At 49.0% G+C, this 19,131-nt stretch overlaps 1 protein-coding gene across 2 annotated transcripts in view; it reads right to left on the bottom strand.

The window, feature by feature from the left end:
• loxl4 (lysyl oxidase-like 4) overlaps positions 1–19,131 on the bottom strand; it is a 139,917-nt gene that overhangs the window by 33,145 nt on the left and 87,641 nt on the right. For both annotated transcript variants that reach the window (XM_043713008.2, XM_043713009.2), the window contains exon 8: positions 2,012–2,166. In XM_043713008.2, the coding sequence (XP_043568943.1) occupies positions 2,012–2,166 (155 nt within the window). The remainder of the gene's footprint in view (positions 1–2,011; positions 2,167–19,131) is intronic.

Below are 19,131 nucleotides of genomic sequence, written 5' to 3'. Positions count from 1 at the left end.
CTGAGGGAGTGCTGCACTGTCGAAGGGTCAGTACTGAGGGAGTGCTGCACTGTCGAAGGGTCAGTACTGAGGGAGTGCTGCACTGTCGAAGGGTCAGTACTGAGGGAGTGCTGCACTGTCGGAGGGTCAGTACTGAGGGAGTGCTGCACTGTCGGAGGGTCAGTACTGAGGGAGTGCCGCACTGTCGGAGGGTCAGTACTGAGGGAATGCCGCACTGTCGGAGGGTCAGTACTGAGGGAGTGCTGCACTGTCGAAGGGTCAGTACTGAGGGAGTGCTGCACTGTCGAAGGGTCAGTACTGAGGGAGTGCTGCACTGTCGAAGGGTCAGTACTGAGGGAGTGCCGCACTGTCGAAGGGTCAGTACTGAGGGAGTGCCGCACTGTCGAAGGGTCAGTACTGAGGGAGTGCCGCACTGTCGAAGGGTCAGTACTGAGGGAGTGCCGCACTGTCGAAGGGTCAGTACTGAGGGAGTGCCGCACTGTCGAAGGGTCAGTACTGAGGGAGTGCTGCACTGTCGAAGGGTCAGTACTGAGGGAGTGCCGCACTGTCGGAGGGTCAGTACTGAGGGAGTGCCGCACTGTCGGAGGGTCAGTACTGAGGGAGCGCCGCACTGTCGGAGGGTCAGTACTGAGGGAGTGCTGCACTGTCGGAGGGTCAGTACTGAGGGAGTGCTGCATTGTCATAGTGTCAGTACTGAGGGAGTGCTGCACTGTCGGAGGGTCAGTACTGAGTGAGTGTTGCACTGTCAGAGGCGCACTCATGTAGACACCCTCACAGATGAATAGAGAGACAGACAAATAGAGGCGCACACAGAAATACAGGCATGGAATGTAAACTAGTTGGTAAATTGCGGGTTATGGTGAAAAGGCAGGAAAGTGGATTTGAGGATTATCAGATCAGCCACGATCACAGTGAATGATGAAGAAGACATGCTGGGCTGTGACGGTTAGCGTTAGGATGAGGGTCAGGGTCAGGGTCAGACAGTGGCTCAGTGATTCACATTGCTGCCTCACAGCACCAGGGTCCCTGGTTCAAACCCAGCCCTGGGCGACTGTCTGTGTGGAATTTGCACATTCTCCCCGTGTCTGCGTGGGTTTCCTTCAGGTGCTCCGGTTTCCTCCCACAATCCAAAGATGTGCAAGTTAGGTGGATTGGCCATGCTAAATTGCTCAAAGTGTCCAGGGATGTGTAGGCTGTGTAGATGAGCCATGGGAAATGCAGGGTTATAGGGATGGAGTAGGGCTAGTTGGGTTTGAGTGGGAAGCTCTTTGGAGAGTTGATGTGGACTTGATGGACCGAATGGCCTGCTCCTACACTGTAGGAATTCTGTGACTGAATGGTCTAGCACAGCTCCAGTGCCTTATAGTCTTATAGAGTCACACACAGATGTGCATCTCTTGCAAGGGTAGCAGATACATGGGAACACTATCCCCTGCAAGTTTCCCTCCAAGCCACTCACCATCCAACTTGGAAATATATATCACTGTTCCTTTAGAGTCACTGGGTCAATAGCCTGGAACTCTCTCCCTGGAGATGCTGTGGAGTCAGTCTACAGCACATGGACTGCAGTGGTTCAGGAAGGCAGCTCACCACCACCTTCTCAAGTCAAAAAGTGAGACGCTGGAAAAGCACAGCTGGTCAGGCAGCATCCGAGGAGCAGGAATGATGAAGGGTTTATGCTCAAAATGTCGACCCTCCTGCTCCTCGGATGCTGCCTGACCGGCTGTGCTTCTCCAGCACCATACGTTTTGACCCTGATCTCCAGCACCTGCAGTCCCCCCTTTCTCCCAGTTTTTAACCACCTTCTCAAGGGGCAAGTGGGACGGGGCAGAAAATGTTGGCCCGGCCTGCGACGCCCATGTCCTACAAAATGAATCAGGGTTGGGCTGTAAGGGTCACTGACACACACACACACACACACCAGCAGGAACCATTTGAAGGGAATGTAGGTCAGTCACCAATGGGTCACTTTATCCAGCAATCACCAGAGTCAGGGTAACTTTGCTTTTACCTTACTCTTGAAGCCCATGTGTGGAACATTGCATCGGACAGCTGCATCTTCTTCGTGTTTGCAGTTGTCGTTGTTGACCTCACGGAAGCTGCAGTCCGTCAGGGACTTCTCGAAGCCACTGCACGAAACTTCATTCATGTGGATGGGACCCACACCTGGAACAAGCCACAAGGAGATTCAACATCAACCGGTTATGTCCCCAGAGGCTTGGACAATACCCCCGGGAGTGGCGCATTTACCCTCAGGGAATAGGTGTTGGGCCTGTCTCTGAGTGGTGACTGCCCCCTGGCCCTCTTTCTCGTTCTAACTGACCCCCTCTGCACTGGGCGGAAGCACTGACTAAGTTGGAGTCGGGGCTGATACCGCTCCTGTACACAGAGACAATGGCCAATCGAGTGCGCACTCTTGAAACTGAAAGACCAATCAGATGTCGTCCAAACCTCAGGGCACCAGCCCCTGCGGCAAACAGGAAGTGAGCGAGATGGCTAGTTCAGTTGGCTGGACAGCTAGCCTGTATTAAAAAGTGACACCAACATTGGGAGGGGGTTCAATTCCCTCACTGGCTGAGGTCACCATGCAAGTGTCCCACCTTCTCAACCTCTGCCCTTGCCTGAGGCACAGTGTCTCTCAGGTTAAATTCACCATCGGTGTGCATGATCTCCCTCATGAGAGTGGCACAGCATGGAAACTGACCCTTCGATCCAACTCGTCCATGCTGACCAGCTATCCTCAATTAATCTAGTCACATTTGGCCCATATCCTTCCCGACCCTTCCTATTCATATACCCATCCAGGTACCTTTTAAATGCAGTATCAGTCTCCATCACTTCCTCTGACAGCTTATTCCATAAACACACCAACCCTCTGCATGAATAAGTTGCTCCTTGCATCTGTTTAAATCTTTCCCCTCTCACCTTCAATCCTTGCCCTCTAGCTTTGGATTCCCCTAACCTGGGGAAACGGACCTTGTCTAGTTACCCTATCCATGGTTTTATAAACCCCTGTAAGGTCACCACTTCATCCTCTGACGCTCCAGGGAAATCAGCCCCAGCCTATTCAGTCTCTCCCTATAGCTCAAACCCTCCAACCCTGACAGACTATAGTCACTTTTCTTTACCAGGTTCAGAGGTCAAGACTGGAACCAGAGATAATCAGGAACAGCCATGGGCTTAAAAAGATCTGTATCTTCAATCAGTTCTGAGCTTTCACTGGCACAAGGTGGTGATTAGTCTTGTTTCTCCCATTCTTTTGAGCCTCAGTGGTGACCTGTACATAGATTTTCCCATTTAATTGCCTAGCAGTAGTATTACTAGGCTACTCATCTAGAGATCCAGGTAATATTCTAGGCACCTGGGTACAAATCCAGGATTTGTAGAGAGTGGAAATTGGAATCAATAACAATCTGGTATTTAAAGTACATGATGACCATGAAACTGTTGTCGATTATCAGAAAAACCCATCTGCATCACTAATGCTCTTTAGGGAAGGAAATGCTGAAGGAAGGGCACTGGACTTGAAATGTTAACTCTGTTTCTCTCTCCACAGGTGGTGCCAGACCTGCTGAGTTTCTCCAGCAATTCTTGTTTTGATTTCAGATTTCCAGCAGTTCTTTGATATTAATCTGCCATCCTTACCTGATCTGGCCTACACGTGACTCCAGACCCACAGTAACACGAGTGAGTCTTAGCTGCCCTCTGGGCTATTACAGATGGGCAATGAATGGTAATCTAGCCAGTGACACCTACATCCCGAGAGCCAATAAAGACAAGGTTAATTTGCTCCCAAATACCAAGTTCCTCTCCAAGCCACTCACCATCCAGGCTTGGAAGTTCATCACCATTCCTTCAGTGCCACTGGGTCAAAATCCTGGAATTCCCTGCCTGTGTGTGTCCCTGTACCATATGGACTGCAGCTCACCACCACCTTCTCAAAGACAATACGGAGATGCAGTAAATGCTGGCCCAGCCAACAATGTCCATGTCCACAGAATTATTATTTTTTAAAGTAAGTTAAAAGAAAGGTGAGAATTGAAATTGTTGAGAAAGCTTGAGGAGTTACATGAGGACGTGCTGAGCACAGGGCATCAACTGCAAAGGATGTCACCACTCATATGATGTTAACAGAAACCTCTGCTTAATCAATTTCCTTCGGTTTTGTCCCCTCGATTTGCTGATTCCTGACTGGGATGAATTCCTAATGTCCTCCCAGTACAGAATGCTACATCCCCACAAATAATCACACCTCAATGGAAATCCTCATAGAATCCCTACAGTGTGGAAACGGGCCATTTGGCCCAACAGGTCCACACCGACCCTCCAAACAGTAACCCATTCAGAGCCATTCCCCGAGCCTATTATTCTACATTTGCTGACTAATGCACCTAACCTGCACGTCCCTATTTGGCATGGCCAATTCACAGAACCTGCGCATCTTTGGGTTGTGGGAGAAAACCCACGCAGAGACAGGGAGAATGTGCAAGCTCCACACAGTCACCCAAGGCTGGAATTGAACCCAGGTCCCTGTCGCTGTGAGTCAGCAGTGCTAAACACTGAGCCACCGTGCAGCCCCAAATGCTAAGCCTTTTCTTTAGGATTTCATCTGAGGTGGGTGCCAGCAGCAAAGCCAGCACCTATTGTCAACTTCTTGAACAGAACCGCTTGTTAGGGCTCATTTCAGAGGCAGTAAAGAGTCAACCACACTGCTGTGGCTTTGGAGTCAAATGTAGGCCAGACCAGGTAAGGATGGCAGATTAATATAAAACCAAGAACTGCGGATGCTGGAAATCAGAAACAGAAACTCAGCAGGCCTGGCAGGATCTGTGGAGAGAAAGAGAGATAGAGATATAGAGAGAGAGATAGAGAGAGATTGAGATAGAGGGAGAGAGCTAATGTTTCAAGTCCAGTGACCGTTATTCAGAACAATAGCTATCCTTCCCAAAAGGACAATCGTGATCCAGATTACAATCAGTAATAGTTCCACGGTCACCATTTCTGTGACTGCCTTTCAATTCCAGATTTTATTGAATTTAAGTGCCATCAAGCCGTAGTGGTGAGATTTGAACTGCCTGCCCTCAAGAGCATTAACCTGAGTTTCTGTATGAATACAACAGTGACCAGGGAAATCGTATGCAGCCATTCAGGAGCTCATTTCCAATTGAAACTGTGAGTGTTGTAAAACAGAAGCAACTGTAAGACAGGTAAGCGGCTTAACTACCCGACACATCAACTCTCCTGCTCTTCGGATGCTGCCTGGCCTGCTGTGCTTTTCCAGCACCACACTCTCAATCCCGTTTATTCTCTTTATCGACAGTAATCGGAACTGGGATTAGAAGACTGGCCTTGGGTCTTCTTCAGACAGCGAGAAACGGAAGAGGCAAATTTGAGTCAGTTCAACGTGGAACTGCAGTGTGTCATTTATATAAACGATTTGGGTGAGATTACAGGAGGCATGGTTCTTATGCTTGTGGATCACACCAAGGTTGATGGTATAGTAGACAGTAAAGATGGTTATAGAGTCATAGAGATGTACAGCATGGAAACAGACCCTTCGGTCCAACCTGTCCATGCTGACCAGATATCCCAACCCAAACTAATCCCACCTGCCAGCACCCGGCCCATATCCCTCCAAACCCTTCCTATTCATATACCCATCCAAATGCCTCTTAAATGTTGCAATTGTACCAGCCTCCACCACTTCCTCTGGCAGCTCATTCCATACACGTACCACCCTCTGTGTGAAAAAGTTGCCCCTTAGGTCTCTTTTATATCTTTCCCTTCACACCCTAAACCTATGCCCTCTAGTTCTGGATTCTCCAACCCCAGGGAAAAGACTTTGCCTGTTTATCCTATCCATGCCCCTCATAATTTTGTAAACCTCTATAAGGTCACCCCTCAGCCTCCGACGCTCCAGGGAAAACAGCCCCAGCCTGTTCAGCCTCTCCCTGTAACTCAGATCCTCCAACCCTGGCAACATCCTTGTAAATCTTTTCTGAACCCTTTCAAGTTTCACAACAGCTTTCCGATAGGAAGGAGACCAGAATTGCACGCAATATTCCAACAGTGGCCTAACCAATGTCCTGTACAGCCGCAACATGACCTCCCAACTCCTGTACTCAATACTCTGACCAATAAAGGAAAGCATACCAAACACCTTCTTCACTATCCTATCTACCTGCGACTCCACTTTCAAGGAGCTATGAACCTCCACTCCAAGGTCTCTTTGTTCAGCAACACTCCCTAGGATCTTACCATTAAGTGTATAAGTCCTGCTAAGATTTGCTTTCCCAAAATGCAGCACCTCGCTTTTATCTGAATTAAACTCCATCTGCCACTTCTTAGCCCATTGGCCCATCTGGTCAAGATCCTGTTGTAATCTGAGGTAACCCTCTTCGCTGTCCACTACACCTCCAATTTTGGTGTCATCTGCAAACTTACTAACTGTACCTCTTATGCTCGCATCCAAATCATTTACGTAAATGACAAAAAGTAGAGGGCCCAGCACCGATCCTTGAGGCACTCCACTGGGGTTATTTAAATTACAAAGAGATCTTGATCCATTGGGTCAACGGGCTGAAGAGTGGCAGAGGGGGTTTAATTTGGATAAGTGCGAGGTGTTGCATTTTGGTAAAAGCAACAAGGACAGGACTTGTACAGTTAATGGTAGAGCTCTGGGTAGTGTTGTAGAACAGAGAGACCTAGGAGTTCAGGTACATAAAGCTGTGAAATTTGGTAATCTTTGAAAACAGGTGACAAGGTGATTAAGAAAGCATTCAGCATGCTTGCCTTCATTGCTCAGAGCTCTGAGTATAGGAGTTGGAACATCATGTTGAGGCTGTAAGGATGTTGGTGAGGCTCTACTGGAGTACTGTGTGCATTCTGATTTGGAGGTGCCAGTGTTGGACTGGAGTGGACAAAGTTAAAAATCACACAACACCAGGTTCTAGTTTATTTGGAAGCACTAGCTTTCGGAGCACTGCTCCTTCATCAGGTGGTTGAAGCAGCGCTCCGAAAGCTAGTGCTTCCAAATAAACCTGTTGGACTATAACCTGGTGTTGTGTGATTTTTAACTTTGTGCATTCTGATCCCCCTGTTATAGGAAGGAAATTATTAAACTGGAGACGTTTACCAGAATGCTACTGGGTATGGAGGGCTTGAGATACAAAAAATAGACTGAATAGGCTGGGGCTTATTTCACTGGAGCGTAGGAGATTGAGGGGTGATCTTATAGAGGTATATAAAATCATGAGGGGTATAAATAAGGTGAATAGCAAGGATCTTTTCTCTAAGATGAGGGAGTTCAAAACTAGGGGGTATATTTTTAAGGTGAGAAGAGAAAAACTTTTTAAAAACTTTCTTTTTACACAGAGAGTGGTGCGTGTGTGGAATGAACTTCCAGAGGAAGTGGTGGATGCAGGTACGGTTACAATGTTTAAAAGACATATGGATAAATTCATGAATAGGAAAGGTTTGTAGGGATATAGGCTTAATGCAGCAGGATGGAATAGTTTAGTTTGGGATTATGGTTGGTATGGACTGGTTGGATCAAAGGATCTGTTTCCATGCTCTATGACTCTGACTGACTCTGCCTTAATGCAGCACTCAGTCAGAAGTGTCAGTCTGGATTAAGTGCACAAGCCTTTGGAGTGTGACTTGAGCTCACCAACGCTGATTCAGAGCTCAGAGTGTTGCAGAGCAAGTCAAGTTGCTGTTTGTATTCATACACAGCAATGAAAAGGTCAGGGGCAGGGTCTGCAACTCAGGCACATAGTGACTGTACACACACCAACCTCCTGCACTTAGAATGAAGAAAACAATTCCACATAAACATCCACTTACGTAGAACATTCAGAGGGTTAAAAGATCCCAAGGAACAGAGGCGTGTGTGGGACACCAAGTCAGAATTTAATTGGGATGAAATATATCCACAGTAGTCACTCAGAGCACAGTCTGGAATCGAGCCTGGGAACTGTCTGCTTTTTTATGATTCAGCAGCCGGTCAGACACTAGTTATTACTCAGTCACTGAGAAGCCACCAGTGAGCATGTCGTCACTGGAAAAATAGGAAGCACTTGACATTCTTCCAAGCAAAGAAATTTGACACTGGATCAGATAAGGAGAGTTTTGGACCAAAAAGAGGGAGATTTTAAGAAACTTCTGAATTAAGAAAAGAGAGAGGCAGAGAGGGAAAGGGAGAGACAGAGGAAAAGACATTAAAGGAATTACATTGCAAGGCTGTCAGTCCATTAGACAATTCAGACACATTGCAGATGTGTGTGATAAAAAATCAATGTAATGGCCTTTGTTTATGGGAAAAAGCTACATGCCATTAATAGCTAGGAAAAACCGTGTCAACAGGCTACAGGGGAAACATTCAGTTAATACATTGATTCCATAAGTTAATCCACGGAAATGCTGTATTCATCTTCCTCCGTGACTTGGTGTTATGACCAGATGTCAATGTCAATATCTTTGCCTCATATACGTCTCTGAGGTTTTCTCTCATATAACTTGGAAAACATCCTACATCTGAGCTATTGAGAGGGAGGGAACACTTAGAAATGGTCTCAGCTACTATCCATGACAGAGAGAGCTCGAAACAAACCAACTCCCAACCTACAGTCGTACAGGTCTACAGCACAAAAAAAGACCCTTCAGCCCATCATGGAGGGAGAAAGTGAGGACTGCAGGTGCTGGAGATCAGAGTCGAGAGTGTGGTGCTGGAAAAGCACAGCAGGTCAGGCAGCATCCGAGGAGCAGGAGAGTTGGCGTTGATTCCTGATGAAGGGCTTATGCCCGAAACATTGATTCTCCTGCTCCTCAAACGCTGCCTGACCTGCCGTGCTCCTTCAGACCATCATGTCTTGCACAGGTCAAAAACAAGCACCTGTCAATTCTAATTTTGTTCTCCAGCACTTGGATTATAGCTTTGACATCAAAATACTTCTTCAATGTTATGAAGGTTTCTGCCTCTACCACCCTATAGGCAGTGAGTTCCAAATTTCCAACCTCCCAGGAGAAACACTTTTCCTCACAACCCCTTTAATCTTCCACCCCATATCTTGAAACTATTCCCCCCATCACAGTCACTGATCTCTCTACCAAGGGGAAAAGTTTCATCCTGTCTACCCTATCTATGCCGCTCATAATGGTTATACATCTCAATCATGCTTCCTCTTAATCTCCTCTGCTCTAAATAAAACAACCCCATTCTGTCCAATCTCTCTTTTTAACCAAACTCTCCAGCCCACACAACATCCTGGTCAATCTCCTCTGCACCCTCTCACATCCCTCCTATAATCTGGATTCCAGAACAGCAATACTCTCACTCTGTGGCCTAACCAATATTTCACACAGTTCCAGCATCACCTCCCTGCTCTTAAACAGCTAATAAAGGCAAGTATCTCATAAGCTTCTTAACCACTTTATCTACACGTCCTCCTACCCTAAGGGATTATCAGACTCTTCAGCATTACAGGAAGTGGGAACATTTCCTGGATCTACTTTTCACTCCCAGTGTAATTGAGGAGTTCTCAACGTGGAAGGTGTAATTCACTCTGAAAAGCCCCTTCACAATTTCCCACACAAAATGGACATATGCCAAACAGACATTCTGTATCACAAGGCAGGGAGTGGAGATGACAGCAGCTCGCCAGGGGCAAGGAATGGTGGGCCAGGCACAGGCACAGGCACAGGGGCCAGGCACAGAGGTGAGAAAGGAAATTCACATCAAGGTGGAGTTGGGTCCTAGCATTCTTGGCAGTGTGGAGGAACAGAGGGATCTTGGGGTGCAGGTACAGAGATCCCTTAAAATTGCCACCCAAGTGGACAGGGTTGTTAAGAAAGCATATGGTATTTTGGCTTTCATTAACAGGGGGATTGAGTTTAAGAGCCGTGAGATCTTGTTGCAGCTCTATAAAACTTTGGTTAGACCGCACTTGAAATACTGTGTCCAGTTCTGGTCGCCTTATTATAGGAAAGATGTGGATGCTTTGGAGAGGGTTCAGAGGAGGTTTACCAGGATGCTGCCTGGACTGGAAGGCTTATCTTACGAAGAGAGGTTGACTGAGCTCAGACTTTTTTCATTGGAGAAAAGGAGGAGGAGAGGGGATCTAATTGAGGTATACAAGGTAATGAGAGGCATAGATAGAGTCGATAGCCAGAGACTATTTCCCAGGGCAGAAATGACTAACACGAGGGGTCATAGTTTTAAGCTGGTTGGAGGAAAGTATAGAGGGGATGTCAGAGGCGGGTTCTTTACACAGAGAGTTGTGAGAACATGGAATTCGTTGCCAGCAGCAGTTGTGGAAGCAAGGTCATTGGGGACATTTAAGAGACTGCTGGACATGCATATGGTCACAGAAACATGAGGATCAGTGGTCAGCACAACATCGTGGGCTGAAGGGCCTGTTCTGTGCTGTACTGTTCTATGTTCTATGTATTATGTATTCAGCACAAACTCCAGGCAGACATTCCCATGGCAGAATCTTCTAGAAACAATGGGGGTCTCGGCCAGTGCTGGAGAGCCCTCGGGAGTGCCAGCTCATCTCTCTTCTGGAAGGACAATCCCATGATGCTCCACTCTAGCCAGCAGAAGTGACCCTTCCAGCCAGGGACTGCGGGCTGTATTGAGCAGTGCGTCACTGGGGAGTCCATTACCAAAAGACATAGGAGCAGAAGTAGGCCATTCAGCCCATTGAGCCTGCTCTGCCATTCAAAGGGATCGTGGCTGATCTGATAAGCCTCAACTCCACTTTCCTGCCTTTTCTCCATAGAAAAAACTCAAGGGATCCCCAAATCCCCTGATTCCCTTCCGGATTAGGAATCCATCTATCTCAGCCTTGAATGTACCTAATGACCCAGCCTCTACAGCCCTCTGTGGGAAAGAGAATTATTATTCCCTGAATGAATTGTTCCTTATCTTTGTCTTAAAGACGCGACCCCTTATTCTGAGGTGATGGCCTTTGTTTGGTGACCATTGGCAGTACCAGCCCCACCGCTGTCTAGGGTCATTGCTGGATCATCTCCAGTGAGTGGTGCCAGTCACAGGATGGTAGTGGTGCTGGCGATTGTTGGGAGAGTGGGATTGGCGGCAAGGACAGGTGTGTGCTTTCAGTGCGTCAAGCCTTGGACCCCTTGGGTGAGTGGTTCCGAATGAGGGTTCCTGAGGTTCATTCTCCTTAAGGAGCCTCAAATGGCCCACAGAATTAGAATTCCTACAGTGTGGAAACAGGCCCTTCGGCCCAACAAGTCCCCACCGCCCCTCCGAAGAGTATCCCACCCAAACCCATTGCCCTATATTTCCTCTGAATGATGCATCTAACTTATACATCCCTGTAGGCGAAAGTGAGGAACTGCAGATGCTGGAAATCAAAGTCTAGATTAGAGTGATGCTGGAAAAGCACGGCAGGTCAGGCAGCATCCGAGGAGCAGGAAAATCGACATTTCGGGCAAAAGCCCTTCATCAGGAATGAGGCAGGGAGCCTCCAGGGTGGAGAGATAAATGAGAGGGGGGGGGGGGGGTAAGGCTGGGGAGAAGGTAGCCAAGAGTATAATAGGTAGATGGGGGTGGGATGAAGGTGATAGGTCAGAGAGGAGGGTCGAACGGATAAGTGGGAAGGCGAGTCTGTTTCAGGACACCCCCAGCCCCACCCCCCCCCCCTCCCATTTATCTCTCCACCCCAGAGGCTCCCTGCCTTCATTCCCGATGAAAGGCTTTTGCCTGAAATGTCGATTTTCCTGCTCCTCAGATGCTGCCTGACCTATTATACATCCCTGTACACTTTTCAGCAATTCAGCATGGTCAATTCACCTAACCTTCACATCTTTGGATTGTGGGAGGAAACTAGAGCAAACCCACACTGACACGGGGAGAATGTGCAAACTCCACAGAGAGGAATCGCCCGAGGCTGGAATCGAACCCTGAGCCCTGGCGCTGTGAATTTGCAGTGCTAACCACTGAGCCACCGTGCCGCCCTCAGTTAGGACAATGACCCAGGGCTCCTCCCACAACACACTGTATCAGGCGAAGGTGAAGGGAAGTGGATGCCCCATATACATTCCTGATGAAGAGTTTATACTCGAAATGTCGACTCTCCTGCTCCTCGGATGCTGCCTGACCTGAGCACACTCTTCGACTCTGACCTCCAGCATCTGTGGTCCTCACTTTCTCCTACTACTGCCTGAACAATTAAATCCCCCGCCTCCCCTCAACACCCCTTGGGGTGAAAGGAAAGATTCCAGTCCCAGCACCAGTACTGAAGGAGCCCTGCACTGTCAGGGGGTGCCAACTACCACAGGAGGCTGTACCCAACAGCTTAAGAAACAGGAGTAAGCCATTCGGCCCCTCAAGTCTGCCCTGCCTTCCAAACAGAATCACGGCTGATCCAAAATTTTCCTGCCCTTTCCCTGTAAATGTTGATTTCCCGACTGATCAAGAATCTAACTCTCTCTCTCTCTCTCTCTCTCTCTCAACAAGGATTCTGCCCCTACAGATCTCTGTGGCAAGGAATTCCAAAGATTCCAAACCCTCTGAAGGACAAACGTCCCTCCTCACCTCAGTCTTAAATTGGTGCCCTTTTATTCTGAGACCACGCTCTCTTGTCCTAGACTCTCTTGTGATGGAAATATCCTCTCAGCATTTTCCTGTCAAGCCCCTTAAGAGTCCTATATGCTTCAGTAAGGTCACCTCTCATTCTAAACTCCAGCAAATAGAGTCCCAACCTGTTTGCTATAAGACACTGTCCGCCATCTTGGGTAACAATGAAAGTTCCTATGGAAGATCGGATGGGGGGGTCCTCCGGTCTCCTCGCCAACACTTATCTCTTAACCAAATCATAGAAATACAGATGATCTGGCCATTATCACATTGGCGAGAGTTTATGGCATGTAAATTGATTGTTGAGATTCTAACATTACAACAGTGAACACTGGTATCTCACCAGTCGTAATGCACTTAAGGTCCTCAGTTCATCAGTGGTTAGCACTGCTGCCTCACAGCACCAGGGACCCAGGTTCGATTCCAGCCTTGGGTGACACTCTCTGTGGAGTTTGCACATTCTCCCCGTGTCTGTGTGGGTTTCCTCTGGGTGCTCCGGTTTCCTCCCACAGTCCAAAGATGTGCAGGTTAGGTGGATTGGCCATGCTAAATTGCCCACAATGTTCAGTGATGTGTAGGTTAGGTGCATGAGTAAGGAATAAATGTAGAGTAATAGGGTAGGGGAATGGGTTTGGGTAGGTTACTCTTTGGAGGGTCGGTGTGGACTTGTTGGGCCGAATGGCCTGATTCCACACTGCTGGGATTCTGTGACCATGCCTTCTGTTGTTTTAGAGGCATGGCCTGAAAATAGGTGGTTGAAATGCACTTCATATTGAGAGATCGTTGAGGCCACTGAGGTAGAGATGGGTTAGCACAGGAGGGAGGAGGAGCCGAGTGTTGCTGAAATTAGTTAGGTGGTGGCTTAAACGCAGCAGAACTGCCAGAGTAGACTTGTTTGGCAGAAAATTGGAAAGAGAAGCTTTTATTTACTTCAGCAGAGATGGAGAGTGCCCCTCAGACTTGTCTGATCATTACAACTCGGCAGCTATGCCAGGCCATGTAATTATCCACTCCGTCATTGAGAAAGACCCCAGAAACATAAAAACGACATGATTCCGAGTCTATACTCGTGACGAGGGTCCTACATAACTCAGACGCCAGCAGATGAATTGCGTGTGATTAGAGGACATGAGAACATAATTAACGTATGTCGAGTGCAATGAGAAGATTAAGGAGGAGGGAGCAGAAGGACATTTTTCTCATTAATTCGATGTCTTCCGCATTTCTGCTTCATTGACCTGCATCTTTGTGACCACTCAACTGGAGATATGTGACTCGCTGAAGAAGGAAGAGCTAACGCTCAGGAATAAAGGTTAGGGATGACGGCAAGGGCCTGTGGTTTCCCAGAGTGACTAAGTCAATTACAGAGGAATGCTGGCTAACCCAGATGGGTTGATGGTAATTTTAATTCCCACATCAGGGTTGTTACAAATTTTCACCCTTGAGCAGGATGACGGTATTCGGAGACCATCAGGATTTGCTTTAAGCTAGATCATGTGGAATAACCTCCAGTCATTTGATCTCTCGATTAAAATTGCTGCCTCCCCCAACATGCTCAGAAATGTTCCAATTAGTACTGCTGTTGCCTTTGGAGAATACGTTTGTAAGGAATGTTGACTATTCCACCCCTACTTCTTTTAACCCCAGTCTCACACCGAGCCTCCAGTCAGGGCAATTGTGTGACAATTTACGTAAAGCTATCGCATTGGGGATGTGGAGAGAGGGGCTGCTGGAGATGTCAGAGGCAGTGGGAGGGGGAGTGAGGGGCCGCTGGATTTATTGGGGGGTGAGGGGATAGGGAGTGAGGGTCTGCTGGAGCAGTTGGGGTGTGGGATGGGGAAAGAGGGTCTGCTGGAGCTGTTGGGGTGTGTGGATGGGGAGAGAAGGTCTGCTGGAGCAGTTGGGGTGTGTGGATGGGGAGTGGGGGTCTCTGGAGCTGTTGGGGTGTGTGGATGGGGAGTGAGGGTCTGCTGGAGACATTGGGGCATATGGTTGGGGGGTGAGGGTCTACTGGAGCTGTTGGGGTGTGTGGATAGGGATGAGGGTCTACTGGAGCTGTTGGACGTGTGGATATGAATGAGGGTCTGCTGGAGCTGTTGGGATGTAGGGATAGGGAGTAGGGTCTGATGGAGCTGTTGGGGTGTGTGGATGGGAAGTGAGGGTCTGCTGGAGCTGTTGTGGTGTGTGGATGGGAAGTGAGGGTCTGCTGGAGCTGTTGTGGTGTGGGGATAGGGAGTGAGGGTCTGCTGGAGCTGTTGGAGTGAGGGGATAGGGAGTGAGGGTCTGCTGGAGTTGTTGGGGTGTGTGGATAGGTAGTGAGGGTCTGCTGGAGCTATTGGAATGAGGGGATAGGGATTGGGGGCCTGCTGGAGCTGATGGGGTGTGTGGATGGGGATTGAAGGTCTGCTGAAGTTGTTGGGGTGTGTGGATAGGTAGTGAGGGTCTGCTGGAGCTATTGGAATGAGGGGATAGGGGGTAGGGGCCTGCTGGAGCTGATGGGGTGTGTGGATGGGGATTGAGGGTCTGCTGAAGCTGTTGGGGTGTGTGGATGGGGAGTGATGGTCTGCTGGAGCTGTTGGAATGTGTGGACGGGGAGTGATGGTCTGCTGGAGCTGTTGGGGTATGTGGATAGGGAGTGAGGGTCTGCTGGAGCTGTTGGGGTGTAGGGATAGGGAGTGAGGGTCTGCTGGAGACGTTGGGGTGCGTGGATGGGTAGTGATGGTCTACTGGAGGTGTCGAGGTGAGCGGGGACGAGGAGTGAGGGTCTGCTGGAGCTGTCTGGGAGTGAGATGTCACTGCCCCTCATTTGTCCCTCTCATACTGAGGGAGGCTCTGTCAGCTCCCAGTTGACATGCCATAACTTAGCAGCCGGGAGTCGCTGATCCGATCAGGATAGTAACTCACTCTCGGTTCAAGCCTAAAGCAAACAGCAAAGATCTAGATCATACTCTTGTCTGTTCAAGCCAAATATCTGGCACTGCTATGGCCCAGGGTGGATCGAGTAAACCTCTGAGGAGATCTCCCCAAGTGTACTCCACGGTGTTGATAAAGTCACGTTTGGAGCTGTCAATGTTCCTGAAAGCTTGCAGAATGATAATCTACAAGAAACACCCAAACCTCTGCTGATCCACCCCGTGTGGGGGAACATGACAACATGAGAATGGTGAGCCAGAGTAGATGCTTATAGCCCTCTCTGTCTTTCAGTTCAATTGGGGCCAATCTGATTGTGGCGTCCACTGGTGTTGGCTGTGAGCTCCCTCTGTAATCCTTGACCCCCTTGCTGCCCAAATGAAGGAAAACGATCTCAACAATTCCTGGTTGCTTTACAATTCATTCACCTTAAGACTGTCTGAGAAATCAATTATGATTCAATTACAGCTCGGAGTTGGTTTGTATGAAGCAGCATTCTAAACTTCTGACTGGCCTGTGCTTTGTAGACAGCCTAACTCGTTCTGAACCGGTGCAGGCAGTTAGTTGAAATACTGTTAAGGGGCCATCTGTGAATGTACAAATTAAGTCAAGTTACTAAAGTAAGGGGACGTCCATAAAAAGAACTGATAGTTTTATGGAGAAGGTCTTTTCTCTGGGGTGGGGGGGGGAGACCAGATCTAGAGGGATTAGGTTGAAGGTGAGACGGCAAAGATTCAAAAAGTGACCTAAGGGGGAACTTTTTCAGGCAGAGGGTGGTGCGTGTATGGAATGAGCTGCCAAGAGGAAGTGGGGGAGGCTGGTACAATTACATGAATGGGAAGGGTTGAGAGAGATATGGGCCAAATGCTGGCAAATGGGACTAGATATACGTAGCATATCCATGGTCTCCATGGACGAGTTGGATCAAAGGGTCTGTTTCTGTGCCCTACAACTCTATGACATGTTCAGTGCATTGCCAGGGCTTAAAGGTCGCATAGAGCTACAACTGGACACAGATATAAATGTGGCCTCAAATAAACACTGGCACCACAGACTGGGTTGCTACACACCAATGTAGCAAATTGTACTGACAGGCGTGTTGCTATGGCAATGACAGCCATTTATCCCAGCAATTATATATCTTGAAGGAATGCTATCCAATAAGCAAAACATTATACTTACAACACACCCACAGCCGTTTATTTTGAAAAGGTTCTAATTAACCCAATATAGATTATGGCTTTCAAATCAGCAGTTTTCTTTCAGATTGATGAGGTGTTGGGCCACATCATCAATTCCTGGAAAGTCAGACACTGTTCACTACCGGCCAGTAATCGTAAAGAGGGTACAACGAGGTGACTTTTACACAGCAAGTTAGTCTGACCTGGAACACAGTGCCTGAAAGGGCGATGGAAGCATCCACAATCAAAACTTCAGACGGGCGTTTATTCACTCACGGGATCATTGGCTGGACCAGCATTTGTTACCCAGCCCCCTGAACCTAATGGTTTGTTGGGGGGTTTCACAGGGCAGTTAAGAGTCAACCACATCGCTGTGGGTCTGGAGTCACATGGAGGCCAGACTAGGTAAGGGCAGCAGACCTCCTTACCCAAAGAGACATGAATTGGAGATACCATACCTGATTATATCTCATAGGAGAAAGTGAGGACTGCAGATGCTGGAGATCAGAACTGAAAATGTGTTGCTGGAAGAGCGCAGCAGTTCAGGCAGCATCCAAGGAGCAGGAGAATCGACGTTTCGGGCATGAGCTCTTCTTCAGGAATGCTGCCTGAACTGCTGTGCTCTTCCAGCACCACTAATCCAGAATGAGGAAAGTGTGCCAAGCAGGCTAAGATAAAAGGTAGGGAGGAGGGACTTGGGGGAGGGGCGTTGGAAATGCGATAGGTGGAAGGAGGTTAAGGTGAGGGTGATAAGGTGAGGGTGATAGGCCGAAGTGGGTGTGGGGACAGAGAGGTCAGGATGAAGATTGCAGGTTAGGAAGGTGGTGCTGAGTTCGAGGGTTGGGACTGAGACAAGGTGGGGGGAGGGGAAATGAGGAAACCACCCCCCACCTTTTCCTCTGCTACATCGATGACTGTATCGGCACTGCTTCGTGCTCCCACGAGGAGGTTGAACAGTTCATCCAATTTACTAACACCTTCCACCCCGACCTCAAATTTACCTGGACCGTCTCAGACTCCTCCCTCCCCTTCCTAGACCTCTCCATTTCTATCTCGGGCGACCGAATCAACATGGACATTTACCATAAACCGACCGACTCCCACAGCTACCTAGACTACACCTCCTCCCACCCTGCCCCCTGTAAAATCGCCATCCCATATTCCCAATTCCTTCACCTCCGCCGCATCTGCTCCCAGGAGGACCAATTCCAATACTGAACAACCCAGATGGCCTCCTTCTTCAAAGACCGCAATTTCCCCTCAGACGTGGTTGATGATACTCTCCACCGCATCTCCTCCACTTCCCGCTCCTCTGCCCTTGAGCCCTGCCCCTCCAATCGCCACCAGGACAGAACCCCACTGGTCCTCACCTACCACCCCACCAACCTCCAGATACATCGTATCATCTGTCGTCATTTCCGCCACCTCCAAACGGATCCCACCACCAGGGATATATTTCCCTCCCCTCCCCTATCAGCGTTCCGAAAAAATCACTCCCTCCATGACTCCCTCATCAGGTCCACACCCCCCAACAACCCAACCTCCACTCCCGGCACCTTCCCCTGCAACCGCAAGAAATGCAAAACTTGCGCCCACACCTCCCCCCCCTTACTTCCCTCCAAGGCCCCAAGGGATCCTTCCATATCCGCCACAAATTCACCAGCACTTCCACACACATCATTTACTGCATCCGCTGCACCCGATGTGGCCTCCTCTATATTGGGGAGACAGGCCGCCTACTTGCGGAATGTTTCAGAGAACACCTCTGGGACACCCGGACCAACCAACCCAACCACCCTGTGGCTCAACACTTCAACTCCCCCTCCCACTCCACCAAGGACATGCAGGTCCTTGGACTCCTCCATCGCCAGACCATAGCAACACGACGGCTGGAGGAAGAGCGCCTCATCTTCCACCTAGGAACCCTGCAACCACAAGGGATGAACTCAGATTTCTCCAGTTTCCTCATTCCTCCCCACCTCTCCCCACCCCCACCCCCACCTTGTCTCAGTCCCAACCCTCGGACTCAGCACCACCTTCCTAACCTGCAATCTTCTTCCTGACCTCTCCGCCCCCACCCTCACTCCGGCCTATCACCCTCACCTTGACCTCCTCCTACCTATCGCATTTCCAACGCCCCTCCCCCAAGTCCCTCCTCCCTACCTTTTATCTTAGCCTGCTGGGCACACTTTCCTCATTCCTGAAGAAGGGCTCATGCCTGAAACGTCATTCTCCTGTTCCTTGGATGCTGCCTGACCTGCTGTGCTTTTCCAGCAACATATTTTCAGCTCTGATTATATCTCAGACTTGAAACTGAAATTGCCCCAGCTGCTGTGGTGGGATTTGAACCCCTAACTGCAGAGCAGCAAGCTGGACCTCTGAAACTAGTCCGGCCACACCAGTCGGCCCTCCCTTTCAATCATTGAAGAATAACAT

The sequence above is a fragment of the Chiloscyllium plagiosum genome, unplaced genomic scaffold (genome assembly GCF_037043375.1).
Source record: "Chiloscyllium plagiosum isolate Xiang-an unplaced genomic scaffold, Cpla_swu_hap1 HiC_scaffold_22, whole genome shotgun sequence".
In the NCBI taxonomy this organism is placed as follows: domain Eukaryota; kingdom Metazoa; phylum Chordata; class Chondrichthyes; order Orectolobiformes; family Hemiscylliidae; genus Chiloscyllium; species Chiloscyllium plagiosum.
The sequence above is the reverse complement of the archived record's forward strand: the minus strand, read 5'-3'. Positions and strand labels throughout refer to the sequence as shown.